At 41.5% G+C, this 13723-nt stretch overlaps 1 protein-coding gene across 1 annotated transcript; it reads right to left on the bottom strand.

The window, feature by feature from the left end:
• Window positions 1-1210: 1210 nt before the first annotated feature.
• On the bottom strand, window positions 1211-12692 carry socs5b (suppressor of cytokine signaling 5b). Its single transcript, XM_027002577.2, has 2 exons — window positions 12429-12692; window positions 1211-4732 (listed from the first exon to the last, which is right to left on the bottom strand). The coding sequence occupies exons 1-2, from the start codon at window positions 12544-12546 to the stop codon at window positions 3036-3038; spliced, it is 1815 nt and encodes a 604-aa protein (XP_026858378.2). The 5' UTR covers window positions 12547-12692; the 3' UTR covers window positions 1211-3035.
• Window positions 12693-13723: the final 1031 nt, after the last annotated feature.

The following is a 13723-nucleotide window of genomic DNA, read 5'->3' as shown; positions in this document are numbered from 1 at the left end:
GAGCAGTATGGAGACTCGTTTGTGTATTTATGTGGGCATCTCTTTTTAACTGGTTTTTAACTGGTGAACAAAAGGGAGCTGCCGGCCTGCCCAATAAGTCTGTACTCGCGGCACAGAGTCTGTTTTATGGTTCATATGGGCAACATGTGGTACTGCAAGGGCTGACACATGCTATTTCCCATAGGGAACAAAGTGCAGGAAAGGCTTCAGACTTCCCAGTACTGAGAGGCTGTTTTCAAGTCACACTAACCATTTGATAGAGAAAACCCCACTGCCCTAGATCGTAATTATGAGGCACAGTTCAAAAGATTCTTGAGAAGAGACTTCTTTATTCCCTGTAGCCATGGCTGACAGATTTCCACTATTTCGAAAGCAGTGAACGATGTCTGAATCAGAGGGAGTGTTCAAAAGTCTACAACGACCACAAGCCCCTCCTATTCTCTTGACCCTTAACCAGATAATGACTGATAGAGTTTTTTTTACTCAATCCCACGCCCCAGAGCAAGACACCAGAGCACTGAAAATGTCTCAATGGTGCCCTGTGTTAGCCTCTTGCTAATGCTAACTTTAGAATAGCCCCCAAATAGTGTCGAGGCCAAGCAGACTACACAAACAACAGAATTTTTGCTTTCAGCTCAACATATCCAAGAAAGAGGGTGATGCTGAGGATGTGGTCAGACTGGGGAAAAGAAAAAAGTCCCTCTACTCTATATTTTCAGAAAACCCATCAAGAAACACAGACTGGTCCTTTTAGTAGGTGGTAAATTTAGAGGGTAGCTTAGTAAATTTAGCCCATGATTAGCGCCTGTAGGGCAGGGCAGGGTCGGACTCTGCCAGGAGAGACTCATTTGCTGAGTTATAGCACAGAAAGTCCCAAGTTTGCGTGTGAGCAGGCCACAGCTTTCCAAAGTTCAGAACCCTTACTTTAGAAAGCAGGAGTGGGAAAGTGGGAGATGAGAGGCTTAAGGCACAGGTTGCCACTGAAAACACTGGGGCTAACGTTTATTACATCAACATCTTCCAAACCTACAGTGCCAACATGAAATTTATTTAAATGTTGTTGTGTTTTTTTTTTTGTTTGTTTGTTTTTTTTTTGGGGGGGGGGGGGGGGGGGGGGGTCAACCACAACCAGTCGTTCCGTTTTTTTGTAGATCAAACACGGAGGACTGACCTTTTCAATAAACTAGGTTTCTACAGACTATTTATGTTGTGATGAAAAATTACTGACAATTCCTGAATTTGAAATGTGCCAAGAAAGTGTTCAACAAATAACAAGATAAAAATTAGGGAACATGATAAAAAAAAGCACACAAACATCCCTTTGGTCAATGATCCTCAAAAATACAAACACTAAATTACAGCTTCCATTGCAACCTGCCATTATGCATAAGTTGAACTCATAGTGGACCTGAGCATCTTCTCATATTAATATGATATTCCAGCTTTGACAGTGAACTGAACAGTTGACGTTAGCTTGGCCTTTATTTGTCCCATATAAAAAATATTCATCACTCATATCAACAAATTAGGTTATCGTAGGGTATATGATTAAAAGAATTGGCTAGCCCATCTTTTTTTTTTTTTACAGTGTTAAAGGAATCTCATTTTTAGTGCACAAAAATATGACACAGGAAGCATATTATAGCTATATGCTTCACAATGGGTAAAAGTGCAACAAAAGTGTGGAACTAACCACATCTGATAAGGTAACAGGACATCAATACTAAAAACAAGTACACAAATGGCATATCTCCATGTTCATGCTGTGTCTATAGCAAAGACATAGTGAGGTAATCGTACAAGCTGCAAATATCATTTTATCATGTCCTCTTAAAACCACAGACAGATTAAAACATACATTTATTTGTATAATATAACATCTGCTCAGACTGAAGGTGACCGATTACAAAACTTCATATCAGTGTGAAACACAGACCACTGATTCATGCCCTGTATGGCAGAAGATAATGATAGTGAGTTCTGAAGACATGAACTCAAGTTATGCCCCAAATGGGGGGAGGAAGTAACAAATAGTCAATAATACTATCACAAACTGACACTGCATATGTTCAGTCCACTGCTCTTTTCTGAACTACTACTATGACAAAGTGCCTGTGGTTTTTCAGTTGAGACCCTCACTCATAGCATAGCAACATCCTATTGAAAATGGCAATTGTGCTGAGAGAGGACGCTGCTTTGCAAGCCAATTTTAGATAACAAACCTTCCATTATATGGCACATGGTCAACTATGTCTGTGTGTCCATATGTCCCATGTGTGTAGCTGGTGGGTAACAGGAAAGAATCACTGTCTCTAACTGGCAATTTCCTCCTCATGCAGTTAATCTGTGTCTTTTAGATCTGCCTCCCTTGAAAAGGCGAGCTCAGCGCTGAAAGGTGAGTGTGTAACTCTGTCCATTTCCTGTGTTCTGAGATCTAAATGCTGCCTCATGAAACATAACACTCAAGAGGGTTTGGCAAAGTCATTTAAACTTATTGCTGGTAAATTAGCTATTACTTAGTAAATAATCGTGTAATACATAACTAAATATAAGCCTTGTAAGGCTAGTTTTAAACACCTTATACTATGAGTATAATGTTAGTATTTAAATGAAGTGAAATGGATGTTGTCCATTTTGTGAGTAAATGTCTGTAACTAATCTGGGACCACATGGTGTAAAATGGGAGAGACAGTGCAGGCGTGTGCAGACAGTGTAGCAGGCAGGCTGAAGCTAATCCAGTAGATATGGTCAGAGAGACTGGACAGAGAGGACCAAACTATTCCAATCCAAACCTGCTTGACAGTTAAAACATGTGCTTGCCAGGTAGCGTAAACTGCTTATTATAAATGTGTATTCCATGTGAATGTGATTTAAGTGTGAACTAAAACAACTGTGTATTGGCAGTTCCAAACATTTCTTTACCACAAGCCTAACCCCAGCTCAACGAGTGTTGATCTGATCCATGCACATTCCCGTTGGCAGAGAGTCCCCCTCGCCTTCATAGCTCATGCCTCTGTTGGTCAAACAGCCAGGCCTCATTTGACCTTGAGTGGCAGCTCCCTCTCTAGCCAGCGAACACGCACTTTCTGTTTGTAGTGATACTCCTTGAGGAAGTCCTGCATGCTCACGGGCAGCGGCAGGGCGCTAATGCCGTCGTAGGTGGTCTGGCTGCAGATGGCGGCCCGTGCCAGGTGCTGCAGACTGAACGGGAAGGTCCTGTGCAACGGAGCCGTGAGCAGCGGCTCGAAGAACATGCAGGCGCTCGGGTCTTTGTAGTGCTCCAGCAAACCCGTGACCGTGGAGGAGTGGAAGACGCAGGGGTCATGGGCATCAAAGCTGAAGTTGTGGTTCCATTGCTCGATGCGCGCATGCAACGAGCGGTTGTAGCGGCGGAAGCTAACTGAAAATAAGTAGTCCTCTTGGGCAGAGTCACGGAGCAGGAAGGTGCCCTCTGGCCGGCCATCCAGCAGTGCTTCTGCTTGGTAACGATCCATCACCCCCCAGTAGCAGGGAAGTGTTGTGATGGCCAGTAAGTCAGGCACCAAGCAGTGGATGAAGTCAATCTGTGTGTGAACCTTCCAGGGTCCGGGATGCCTGGAGGAGTGTCCATCTCCAGAGGAATGCCTCTGCTTAGGCCTCCGTGCCTGTAAGCACAGAGTGGTCGAGTCCTCCTCGGAGTCGCAGTCAGCAAGCTGGGATGGTGTGGCTGTGCTCATCCCCACCTGTGCCACTATACCAGTCAAACCCCCTGAAAAGGAGGTTCCAGCACCCAGGCTCCTGGCCTCCCCGGGACCTTCGCCAGAACTGGGTGCCATCTTTGGTCCCAGTTTGTGGAGGGCAGACCTCTGAGCGGTGGCCTCCAGCGTGTGGATTTGCGCGTTTGGAGGTGGATCGACACCTTCCTCAATACTGAGCCTGCGTCGCTCGCGGAGTCTCTCCTCTTCGTCCTCCAGGGAGGGCCGTGCTGGGTCGAAAGCATCCAGCAATGCGGTGGACGAGTGTGGGCTGACTGGTGCTGTATGCTGCTTGATGAGGTGCCACTTGTTGGCCAGGTCAGAGCCAGGTGGGAATGGACATGTTTCCAGCATCAGCTCCGTTAGGTGGATCTTGCGCTTGGAAATAACCTGGCCGTCGGCCGAACGGGGCCGACGGCCTGTATTCAGAGGCAGGCATAAGCCTACTGTATCCTTCAGCTGCTGCCGCACGGAGCGGACACTTAGGCTCCGCCCACCACCTCCTACTTCTGATTCACCCATCTCCTGGATGGAACTGGTCCCGTAGCAGCGCTCACGCCTCCTTGGCCCTCCTCTTGAGCATTCCGTCCGCCGATCGGCCTCCAGAGAGCTCTGCGTTTTAGTGGAGCAGGAGTGCTTCTTTTTTCCTCCCCAGGGAGCATGCCGGGAATAGGAATCCCTGCGTACCAGCGGCACCCTCCGCACATCCTCGCTCTCCTTGTCAACTGTGATTTCCACAATCTGGGGAATATCTGCCACACAGTTGTGGCCTCGGCGTCCCCTGCTCACCCGGAGAAACTGTGCAGAAGCAGAGCCCCCAGCAGCCTGGGACTCACCTCTGACTTCTCCCTGGCCCAGGTCCACCACACAGTGGACACCATCCATATCTAGGCTGCATACACTGGGTTCAGGACCATGGGTGTGGAAGAGGGTTTGACATCTGCTCTTGAGGCTGCTCCACATCTTCCCCACTTTCTCCATTGAATGGAGACTCAGACCTGTTTGGTAAATAGAAACCAAGAATTAACCACTACTAAAACTAGTGCCTGTTAATAAAAACAGTGATGCACCATTTTAATGGTGTATTGGTTATTAACATTTAGAAAATGTGCATATGTAGATTAAATAGTGTCCAGCGATTTACTCACAATTATTTTATAGCACTGTATCTTAATTACAAGCAGAATATGTCGCGATGGTAATTCTGGCTCTAAATTGTTCATAAACTGTACACCTGGTAGGTGGAGACGGGGTGTGAAGCATGTTACGCATGAATGGCAAGAGTGGGTGTAGCAGTACAGTCTGCATTTGCAAGTCTGTACAGTGAAAAGTGTACCCATGTGTAATAAAGTGTGACCGTACTCGGTAAAGTCATACGGTGAGCACAGAGTTGCCAGGCAGATATGCAGGGACACAAGGCCACGGCTATAAATGAACGCAAGGATCTACTCCCAGCTGATCTGCTGGTATGTAAAGCATTACTGAGCCAGTCTGGACCTGACTAAGAACCTTCCCTGTCATGGCAGTAGACACATGCTAGGAGGAAATACTGATGAATGGAGTTACTGGACACAGACACATATGACACATATGTAGACTGACAAGAATAGCAGTCAGTTTTTGCTTCTTGTCTGTTCAAAGTTCAAGTCAGACAGTAAGTCATCTCACTTCTCCTTTATTCACTGAGACAGAGCTGACCTTGTTTAAATCCAAGTGGTCCGTCTGTGCTAGTTATGCAAATCCAAGGAAAGAACTTGATCTTGTCCAGATCCCCATTTTCTCTTAGAATACTGGCTCAAAATGATCACCCTTAAAGAGGAAGACATGAGGCAGAGCATAGAGTTTTCTCTGGAAGCTTAAAACTAGGAAAGTGTGGCGTGTACATTACACACAGTAGGCCTAACCAGATTGTAAAACTGAACACCATTATTTGAACCCATAGTCTCTGTAGGTCATGCAATGTTTGTTAATTTAGGGAGGATTCATGACGGAACACAATATAGAGGCATGGATCTCCAATTTTCCTGCTCTAAAAGATGTCAAAGGTCATACAGTGGCAATTGATTTTATCTTCCCTTTTAATTAAAAGAACAGATCTCCATTACAGCAAATTTGCTTAAGCTTTGCACAAGTTCTGAAGAAATGAAGCGAGTTATGCCGGCATTGACAGGTCAGTGTCAGGAAGTTGAGCCCAACCAAAAGTCCTGCGTTTTATTACCAAGAGAATTTGACTTCTTTTGAGTAAAAAAGATGACCAAGAATCTTGCTTATGGGCCTAGCTTTTTAAACATTTGCTGTTTTTGAAATCATTGTTATACTATCCCCAAATATTATACAAAAACCTGCTCATTTTACTCGCTTTTTTCCCCCAGGTGAATTTAGATTGACCATTGTTGTTGAAATAACATAATCTGTTATACTGTGTTAACATAATAACACATAGTTAAAGTTAAAACTTTGTTTTTACTGTGCTATGCTTCAATTAATATATAAGCTAAAGTAAGTAATGTGGTTGCCTTAATAATAAAATAGATTTATGCTTTAGTTTTATTATTCAGTAACTACTGTAAATTATTCAGTAACTACACTGACATTAAGAGGAAAGAGATGTAGGTACATGAGTGAGAAATGAGAGCGAGGGCCCACTGGCAGGCCTGTGGAGTGTAAACCAACAAATAATGTTTTACAATGTGGATACATATTTGAAATGTGTCAGAACAGTTTTAATTACTTGAGAAATAGCTGGCATTGGTAACCCTCCAGAATTCTACTTTATTAATATTATAATATGCAGCACTGGGTAACAAGAACTAATGTTCCCCTTGTATTATATACAGAGGCAAACCCTAACAACATCTTCAGCACTACATTAGTAGATAATAAACATTTGTACAAAAGTGCATATGATAAAATTAAATGTAAAATTTAATACAATGACAATTTAACACTAAGAATTAATGTTAGTTAACATTAACTCTTTGAGTGACATGAAATGATACTTGACTTGACTGTAACATCACACATCAAGTTCATTAGGATACATTTGATTGCAATAGCTGGGATAAAAACACTGTGACAAAATATAGCAAATGCCTTAAAAAAATGCCCCCAATTAGGTCTTATCTCACATGACTAATTTTCTTGAACAGATTCCAGCAAGCAACATTGAAATCCTCCAAACATTACCATTATGGCAACCATCTTGCTTTATGCGTCTTTTGCAACATGGTGCTCAACACAGTATAGCCAGATACTATTGTTTCTTTGACTGCGTGTGGCCCTCCGCCAAAAAAATATTTTGTGTATTTATTTTTCTCAATTTAAGATGTCACTACTTATCTCTACTGCTTCTGGATGGTTTATGATAATCATCGGACATTCCTGATAAGTATGTGTGTGTCATTTGCCTCTCTATGAAACTCAACTATGTTAAAACATAATCTTACCAACTGGAGACACTTTCACAGTTAAGACTGGGCCTACATGTAATAGCAGAGAACATTTGTGGTATACTTTAGCTTCAAGTTTGCCAAGCCTGTTCCTGGGTGGAGGGACCACTTCCTCTCTGAAGAAAGATTGTTCAAACCCTCCTCTTTCCTCCATTATAATGAAACAAGGATCAGAGGTTGAGAAGATATGTGCACATGTATGCACATGCATGTATTAAACATAATTTCATAATTTTACAGCAACAGTAACAAGGGAGCCATTGTGTAAATGTACACAGCATTGGGCATTTAAATGCCTAACTGACCATGACACTTTAGCGATATCACTTGTCCACCCAATAATTTAGGTAATGTTGGCACATGTCCATCGATCTTCTAAACCACCTAATCCGTTTCTGGGTTGAGGTGGGGATGGTGGGGCACAGAGCCCATCCCAACAGCACAGAGCGCAATGTGCAAACTCTTGTGCCGGGAATCGAACCCAGGTTACCGTAGCTGATAGACAACAGTGCTGACCAGTGCGGTCAGATCATGTCTCTATTCATGTTAATTCTCAACATATCACACCAGCAAATATCCTGGTAAAATAATGCACACTATTCAGAGTAATTAATCATTTCCATTTTAGAAACAAACACAACTGATCAATAAGCACTGTACTGCATAAGACATAAAATAGACATGCACACAAAAATAGACAACACAAGCAAAAGGCAGATAACTTTAATTAATCGACTTCACAACCACAATTAAACCTGAATGAAGAAATTGATATTTAGCACACTTACCATTGCCCTACATCAATAATTTTATACTAAGAGGGCAGAGGATTCACACACACACACACACACACACACACACACACACACACACACACACACACACACACACACACACACACACACACACACACACACACACACACAGTGAAGCTTTCATCTAACACTTCACATATGAAACAGTCTCTTTGTCCTTCTCATTTATTTCACACCCTCTGCTGTTTTTTTCCATAAAATGCATCACTAATGTGCCAGAATATCAGATGCATCTTAGGAGGCTGTGCTTTTCCATGCGAGTTAGCATATTTTTTTTCCGTGACTTTGCTAATCATGGTCACAAAAACAAACAAAGCCCAGCTCTGGCTTGCATAAGGGAGGGAGGGACTGAGTGTCCTTTCCATACTCCCAAACATGCTGAAAAGCTTAGGATATTTTTATTGACAAAATTATACTTGATTCCTTCATATATGTCCATGCCACATGCTAGCACACAGAAACGCAAAGCTGACCTGGTTTATCCTCTCTATGAGAGATGCAAAATATTCAAATAACCTTTACAAAGGTTTTGCAGAACCCTTCCTAATTGTTGAAGTTTTTCCTTTGTTACCACTGCTCAGGCATTGTGTCTGACAAAGTGTACTGTGTATCAATAATTAAGCAGTTGATCTGTTCACATTGGAACCAAAATTGGAATCAATATAATTTAAAATAATAAAGATCCTGCACTGATGTTTTGCAATTTCCTTCCCAAAATTGATCTTAAATGTATTTATTTATTTGTTTGCTTGTTCACTTTTTTCATTCTGCTGTGTGGACATGAACCTCAATATATTGCATATTCAAGAGAAACTATAACTAACAGTCTCTGCATCAAGCATAACAGTCTAGTTGTTAGCTTGAAGTATGGCAGAAGATGCAGATAAGATCAGGTAAGGCAAGTGTGAATATACAAGCCTGATGAGAACATTGATTCCCTGAAGAGAACAAGAACACTCACATGGAAATCCTCAATGGCAGTCTTGCAGCAGTTACCACTGCGCTCATCGGTACCATTTTGGGCCAGATTTGCACTTATGTTAACTAGCCAGTTAAGTGTGTAATCTTACAATTGGGTAGTTTTGCCAGCAGGGAGAACAATATTTTTGCAATAACACTAAAACTAAAATAAAACCAAGTTTAATTTAAAGTTTTTCATAGAATAAATTTATATTTTTACTTTTTCTACATTTATTCTATGAAAAACTTTAAATTTGTGGTATGTAAATGTAGTATTTATGATTGGTATGAAGTGATTATTGCCTTTCTCTTCATTAACAATAGATTTGGCATTCTGCCTATATGGATAGCTTTCAACTTAAGACATGCTACACACTCAATGGATGTTGGCATACTGGTTGGTTAGCTACATTTTGGGCATATGGATCACTATTTAGACTATATACAGACACTATATACTTTAACAACATGTTTAAACATGCAATATTTCCTCACACACATACAAAAAATACCTTTATTGTGACGACAGTTACGCTTGTTCTAATTAACAAAGCTGGAGCAAGACACTCACAATAATGAAACAAAAGTAAAACATTAAGCACACTAGCCCGTAATAATAGTGTTATGGTCTGAAAATCAGCCAATTTGCATGGCGAGTGAATTACATAACAAGCATTAAAAATATCGATTATACCAAGCTGTACTATCAAGTAAAACAAAGTGAGGCCCAGGTGATTTCACAGGTCAGGAACATGCAATAAAATGTAGACTGTGATTTGACACAGAAAATTGTTGTTATGTAAGATGTATTAGACAGCACCAATAAATGTGTTCATGGGCCTTCATCTTTTTTTTCGGTGGTCATTTTATGCATTCTCAGTGCATGACATAGGCTATGCTGTGCCAAAACAGAAGGCTTTGAATAAGAAGGCAATATTCTGTGGAGGAATGTTAACGACATGACTGAACACTCACACCCAGCTAGTGAACAAGCAGAGAGATTAACAGTATGGAACTGGATAACACTGATTAGGCTGCAGCTCCATACTGTTAATTGCTCAACTTTAAGTCAAATATAGCAGTCATGCTCTGCAGCATGTAAACAAATGTCATTCTGTGCAAGAGAGCAGGGGGACACTATCTGCAAAAAAAACGTTTAAAAAACACAATACGTGTTGTGGATAAGGATATAAGGTAAACTGAGCAGTAAAAGTGGAATATCTTAAAGTCTTCTCCTAGGTACAGGCACAATAATTTGAGCAGGGAACATGGTTGATTGTTAATGTAAGGCTACACATATGAAGCTGGATTACTAATCAAACAATGTCCTGTGTCTCCCGTTAGCTAGGATACCTTCTAATTAGGCATCAAATAAATAGCTATGCCAAGCATTAGAGAAGAATGGGTAAAAATAATAGGTCTGATGCCAAATCTGTATTAACAAGTCCTTGTGCCTTTCACACATTCCATACACCTCAACAAAGCACATCATGGTAGAGTGAGACAGTGTGTAAGACCACAAGATCACTTCTGTGTCGTGGATAGAAATGTTAAGGTCTTTGCCATTGTCTTAGTTTGTAATTGGACCGAAGAGGGTAAAAGGCAAAAGAATGGCACAGTGGAAACGTGATTTAGGGATAAATCGGTCACTGTCACTCCCCATCAAGAACAACACCGTCAGCAGTGGCTAGTGACTGTTTTTTCTCAGTGAGTATGCTCATAAAACACTTGATAAATATACAATGGCTTATATGAGCCATTGCAGTTAACACCAAGGTACTCCATAAACCACAACAATGGGATTGTTACAAACAAAACGGGAAGCGGGATGAGTCATTTCCACAGGATGAACAAACAACAACAACAACAACAACAACAACAACAACACCTCACCAAGAATGTTACGGTGATACACCTCCCAAAGACCAGCCTCGAGGAGCACAAAAAGACTAGTGCAATGCTGCCCCATACGGAACCCAAAAACGATCCTCTGCTGTTACTTTCAGCGCGGCACGCCTACCCTCATGGGGTCCCAATGAGTGGCCTGGCTTTCAGACAACATTATGGGCGTAATCACTTTCTTTTTCCGAGGCCGATAAATGAGATGTTTGTGGTAACCTTGCTCACTTTCAGAGCGCTGCCCTAGGAGGATAGGTGAGTTCAGACTGCTCTGGAGGTGTTTAGAGCAACAATGCTTTTATAAGGGTCTTGGTTGAAATTTAACTGACAAAAGTACTGTCTTGTCCAGCCTCTTGCAGCAAGAATGTTATGAATGTTAGAATGTTAGTTTGTGTCACTAAAGAAAACCATTAATATCACATTCAAGAATGATGACAGTACTTGCTCCAAATATCAGGCTTAAATAAATGCACTAAAAGTAAACCCAATCAGTTGAATCAGTCAGATTCCATTATTCTCTTTTAAAATCACACATGTTCTGATTCAGAAGTGACAAGTCTTTTTTACAGTTTGGTATGGGTTACTTTACCCCAGCTGGCTTTCCAGATGGTTTGGTCCTCAACTAACTGATCTTTGCCAAGCTGACTTTAATGCAATAAAGTGAAGGAAGTGCTATGGTGGTAGATGCTGTACAATACGGGCCACTAACTTTTTTCCCTTTTTTTGACATGCAATTATGGCAGAAATGGCATTAAATATATAAATCAAATACACCCAGAAAAAATATAATACAACCTGAACAAACACTGCTTGTTTTTTTGTAAATAAATGAAGCAAACCTGCACTATTTTGCCTCACAATAGATTAAACCCTGTACAGACAGAAAATCTTTAGTCAAAGAGCAGTATATTCAATATTCAAATATATAAACAGATACTGAAGTATAACTTCATACATGAATGCTACAAAAACTGAAATATCACTTTGACTTACTTATTCTGGTAAAACAACCGTTTTATAAAAACATAGGTCCCAGATTCCTAAAAATTATACGAGAGGCTTGCAAAAACGTCTCAGACGCAACTTGTATAGCGATGCCTAACATTCATAAAGGCAATATAATCTGGACAACACAGCCCACGTTTGGGTTCAGAATATAGCCTTTTGTAAGAGTTAAACTTCGCCAAAATAATGCAGCACAATTAACCTAGCTGGTCTGATCCCACATGTCTGAATGTCAAAACTACGAGAATTGTGTCCATGTCCCAAAGGCGATTAAAAAAAATCAAAGCTAGTGATTTTATTTTGGAGGCATTGGCCAGTCAAGCAAACTTCGCTTGCCACTTGAGAAGACTCCGCTAGGCAACGTGGAGCACGCACCGAAGCGCGAGGGCAACCGCCGTAAATCCCAGTGACACATCGCGCGCGTTCCGTTACATTAAATCTAGCTAGAGTTCGGCAACGGACTAACGTTAGCGAACCTGACTAAAACATTACACCGTGTAAAATGGATATATCAGTAGGATATGCCCACAAACTGTTCTAAACTGAGCTAGAATGAGAGTGCTTACCTCTGCAATCTCGGTCGTCTATCACTTCGTAGCCCTCTTTTGTCTGTAAAAGATGGCTATCAAAAGATGTCAGACTCGTAGCTATCCCATAAAAGCTTTCCCAAGGCGAACAGAACATGCGAGATACCAACTCGTCATTGCCGAAGTCCGTTTCCTAAAGATAAATGAGGAAAAACTTCGAATTGGAGCTCCGCAATTCTGCTGCTCTGGAATGCCCATTTGATCCAGGGCCAGTTCTGAGCCACCTCTCTAGTCCGCGTCTTCCTCCTTCTTGACAGCCAATATGACGGTCGCTGAGCAAACACGGGGCGAATAGCCTGAACTCACAGGCGGACCGGGGCTCCGTTAAACCAATGAAGGGAGAACGCACTTCCGATGGGGCGGCGCACAGAAATGACTGGTCGCAAATACCGCGACGGGCACCACACGCGTCCAATGAAATTAGGGAGGACGAGAGCCTTGCCTCGGTTGCCATCCTGAAAACGTGGATACCAGAGACAATGCATGCGTGAGTTAGACTGTTGTTTAGAGTCGGATACTGTACGTTTTTTATGTAGACTACGGCATGTTTTCTTTAGACTTAAGTATTTGTCTAAGTTCAGTGCACTTTCTTTCATTTTAATAGTCCGCTGTGTGTGGTCACTAATAATATGTTTATAGTGATGGATACGCTCTTTGAATGTTTCTTCTAATACCCTTTGTGTTCATTTTTGCGTGTTCCAGATTGAGGGGGAAAAGACAATGAATATGTGCCGAGCAAAACGCTCAGTGTAGCCAGCTGTTATTTATATGCATCTAATGTGCCTCTTCTTGTGTTCACGACAGACTTTGTGAGATTATGAAATGCATACTCCATATAACAAAGCTCCATATAAGAAACTAAAAAAAAAGAAAATCTTACATAAAGACAAATAAACAGCCCACTCTAAGGCTTTGGGACAGAAAGAAACTCTTTTTAAATAACTCTTTTTAACTCTTAAAAAGTAGAGGTTGTGCAAAGCCTTTCAACCAGTTAGGCCACAGTTTTGTGGACTCTTTACACTTCAGTGGATAAATTACACAAAACTGCTATGCTATTTTTAAATCCATAAAGTGCAAGTATATTTGGAACTACCTCTTTTTTTCCAGCACAGAAGACACATTGTCCATACTGTCTAATTTCTGACATTTGCTGAAAGTGGTTTCTATGACAGTAAGTACAAATGTGCATGCTGGCATCTTGGGGTTGGACAGAGTCCACCCCAGGGCCCTGAAAGTAGTCCTCGAGTAGCCAGTTCTTGCCTATGCAGAGCCTG

The sequence above is a fragment of the Electrophorus electricus genome, chromosome 11 (genome assembly GCF_013358815.1).
Source record: "Electrophorus electricus isolate fEleEle1 chromosome 11, fEleEle1.pri, whole genome shotgun sequence".
NCBI classification, from domain to species: domain Eukaryota; kingdom Metazoa; phylum Chordata; class Actinopteri; order Gymnotiformes; family Gymnotidae; genus Electrophorus; species Electrophorus electricus.
Note: the sequence above shows the minus strand (reverse complement) of the source record. Positions and strands in the feature narration are given on the sequence as shown.

Coding starts and splice junctions, on each gene's coding strand:
- socs5b (XM_027002577.2), bottom strand. CDS start 12,546: ATGTTCTGTTCGCCTTGGGAAAGCTTTTATGGGATAGCTACGAGTCTG. Junction 4,733..12,428: donor AGACGACCGAGATTGCAGAG/GTAAGCACTCTC, acceptor TTTACCAAACAG/GTCTGAGTCTCCATTCAATG.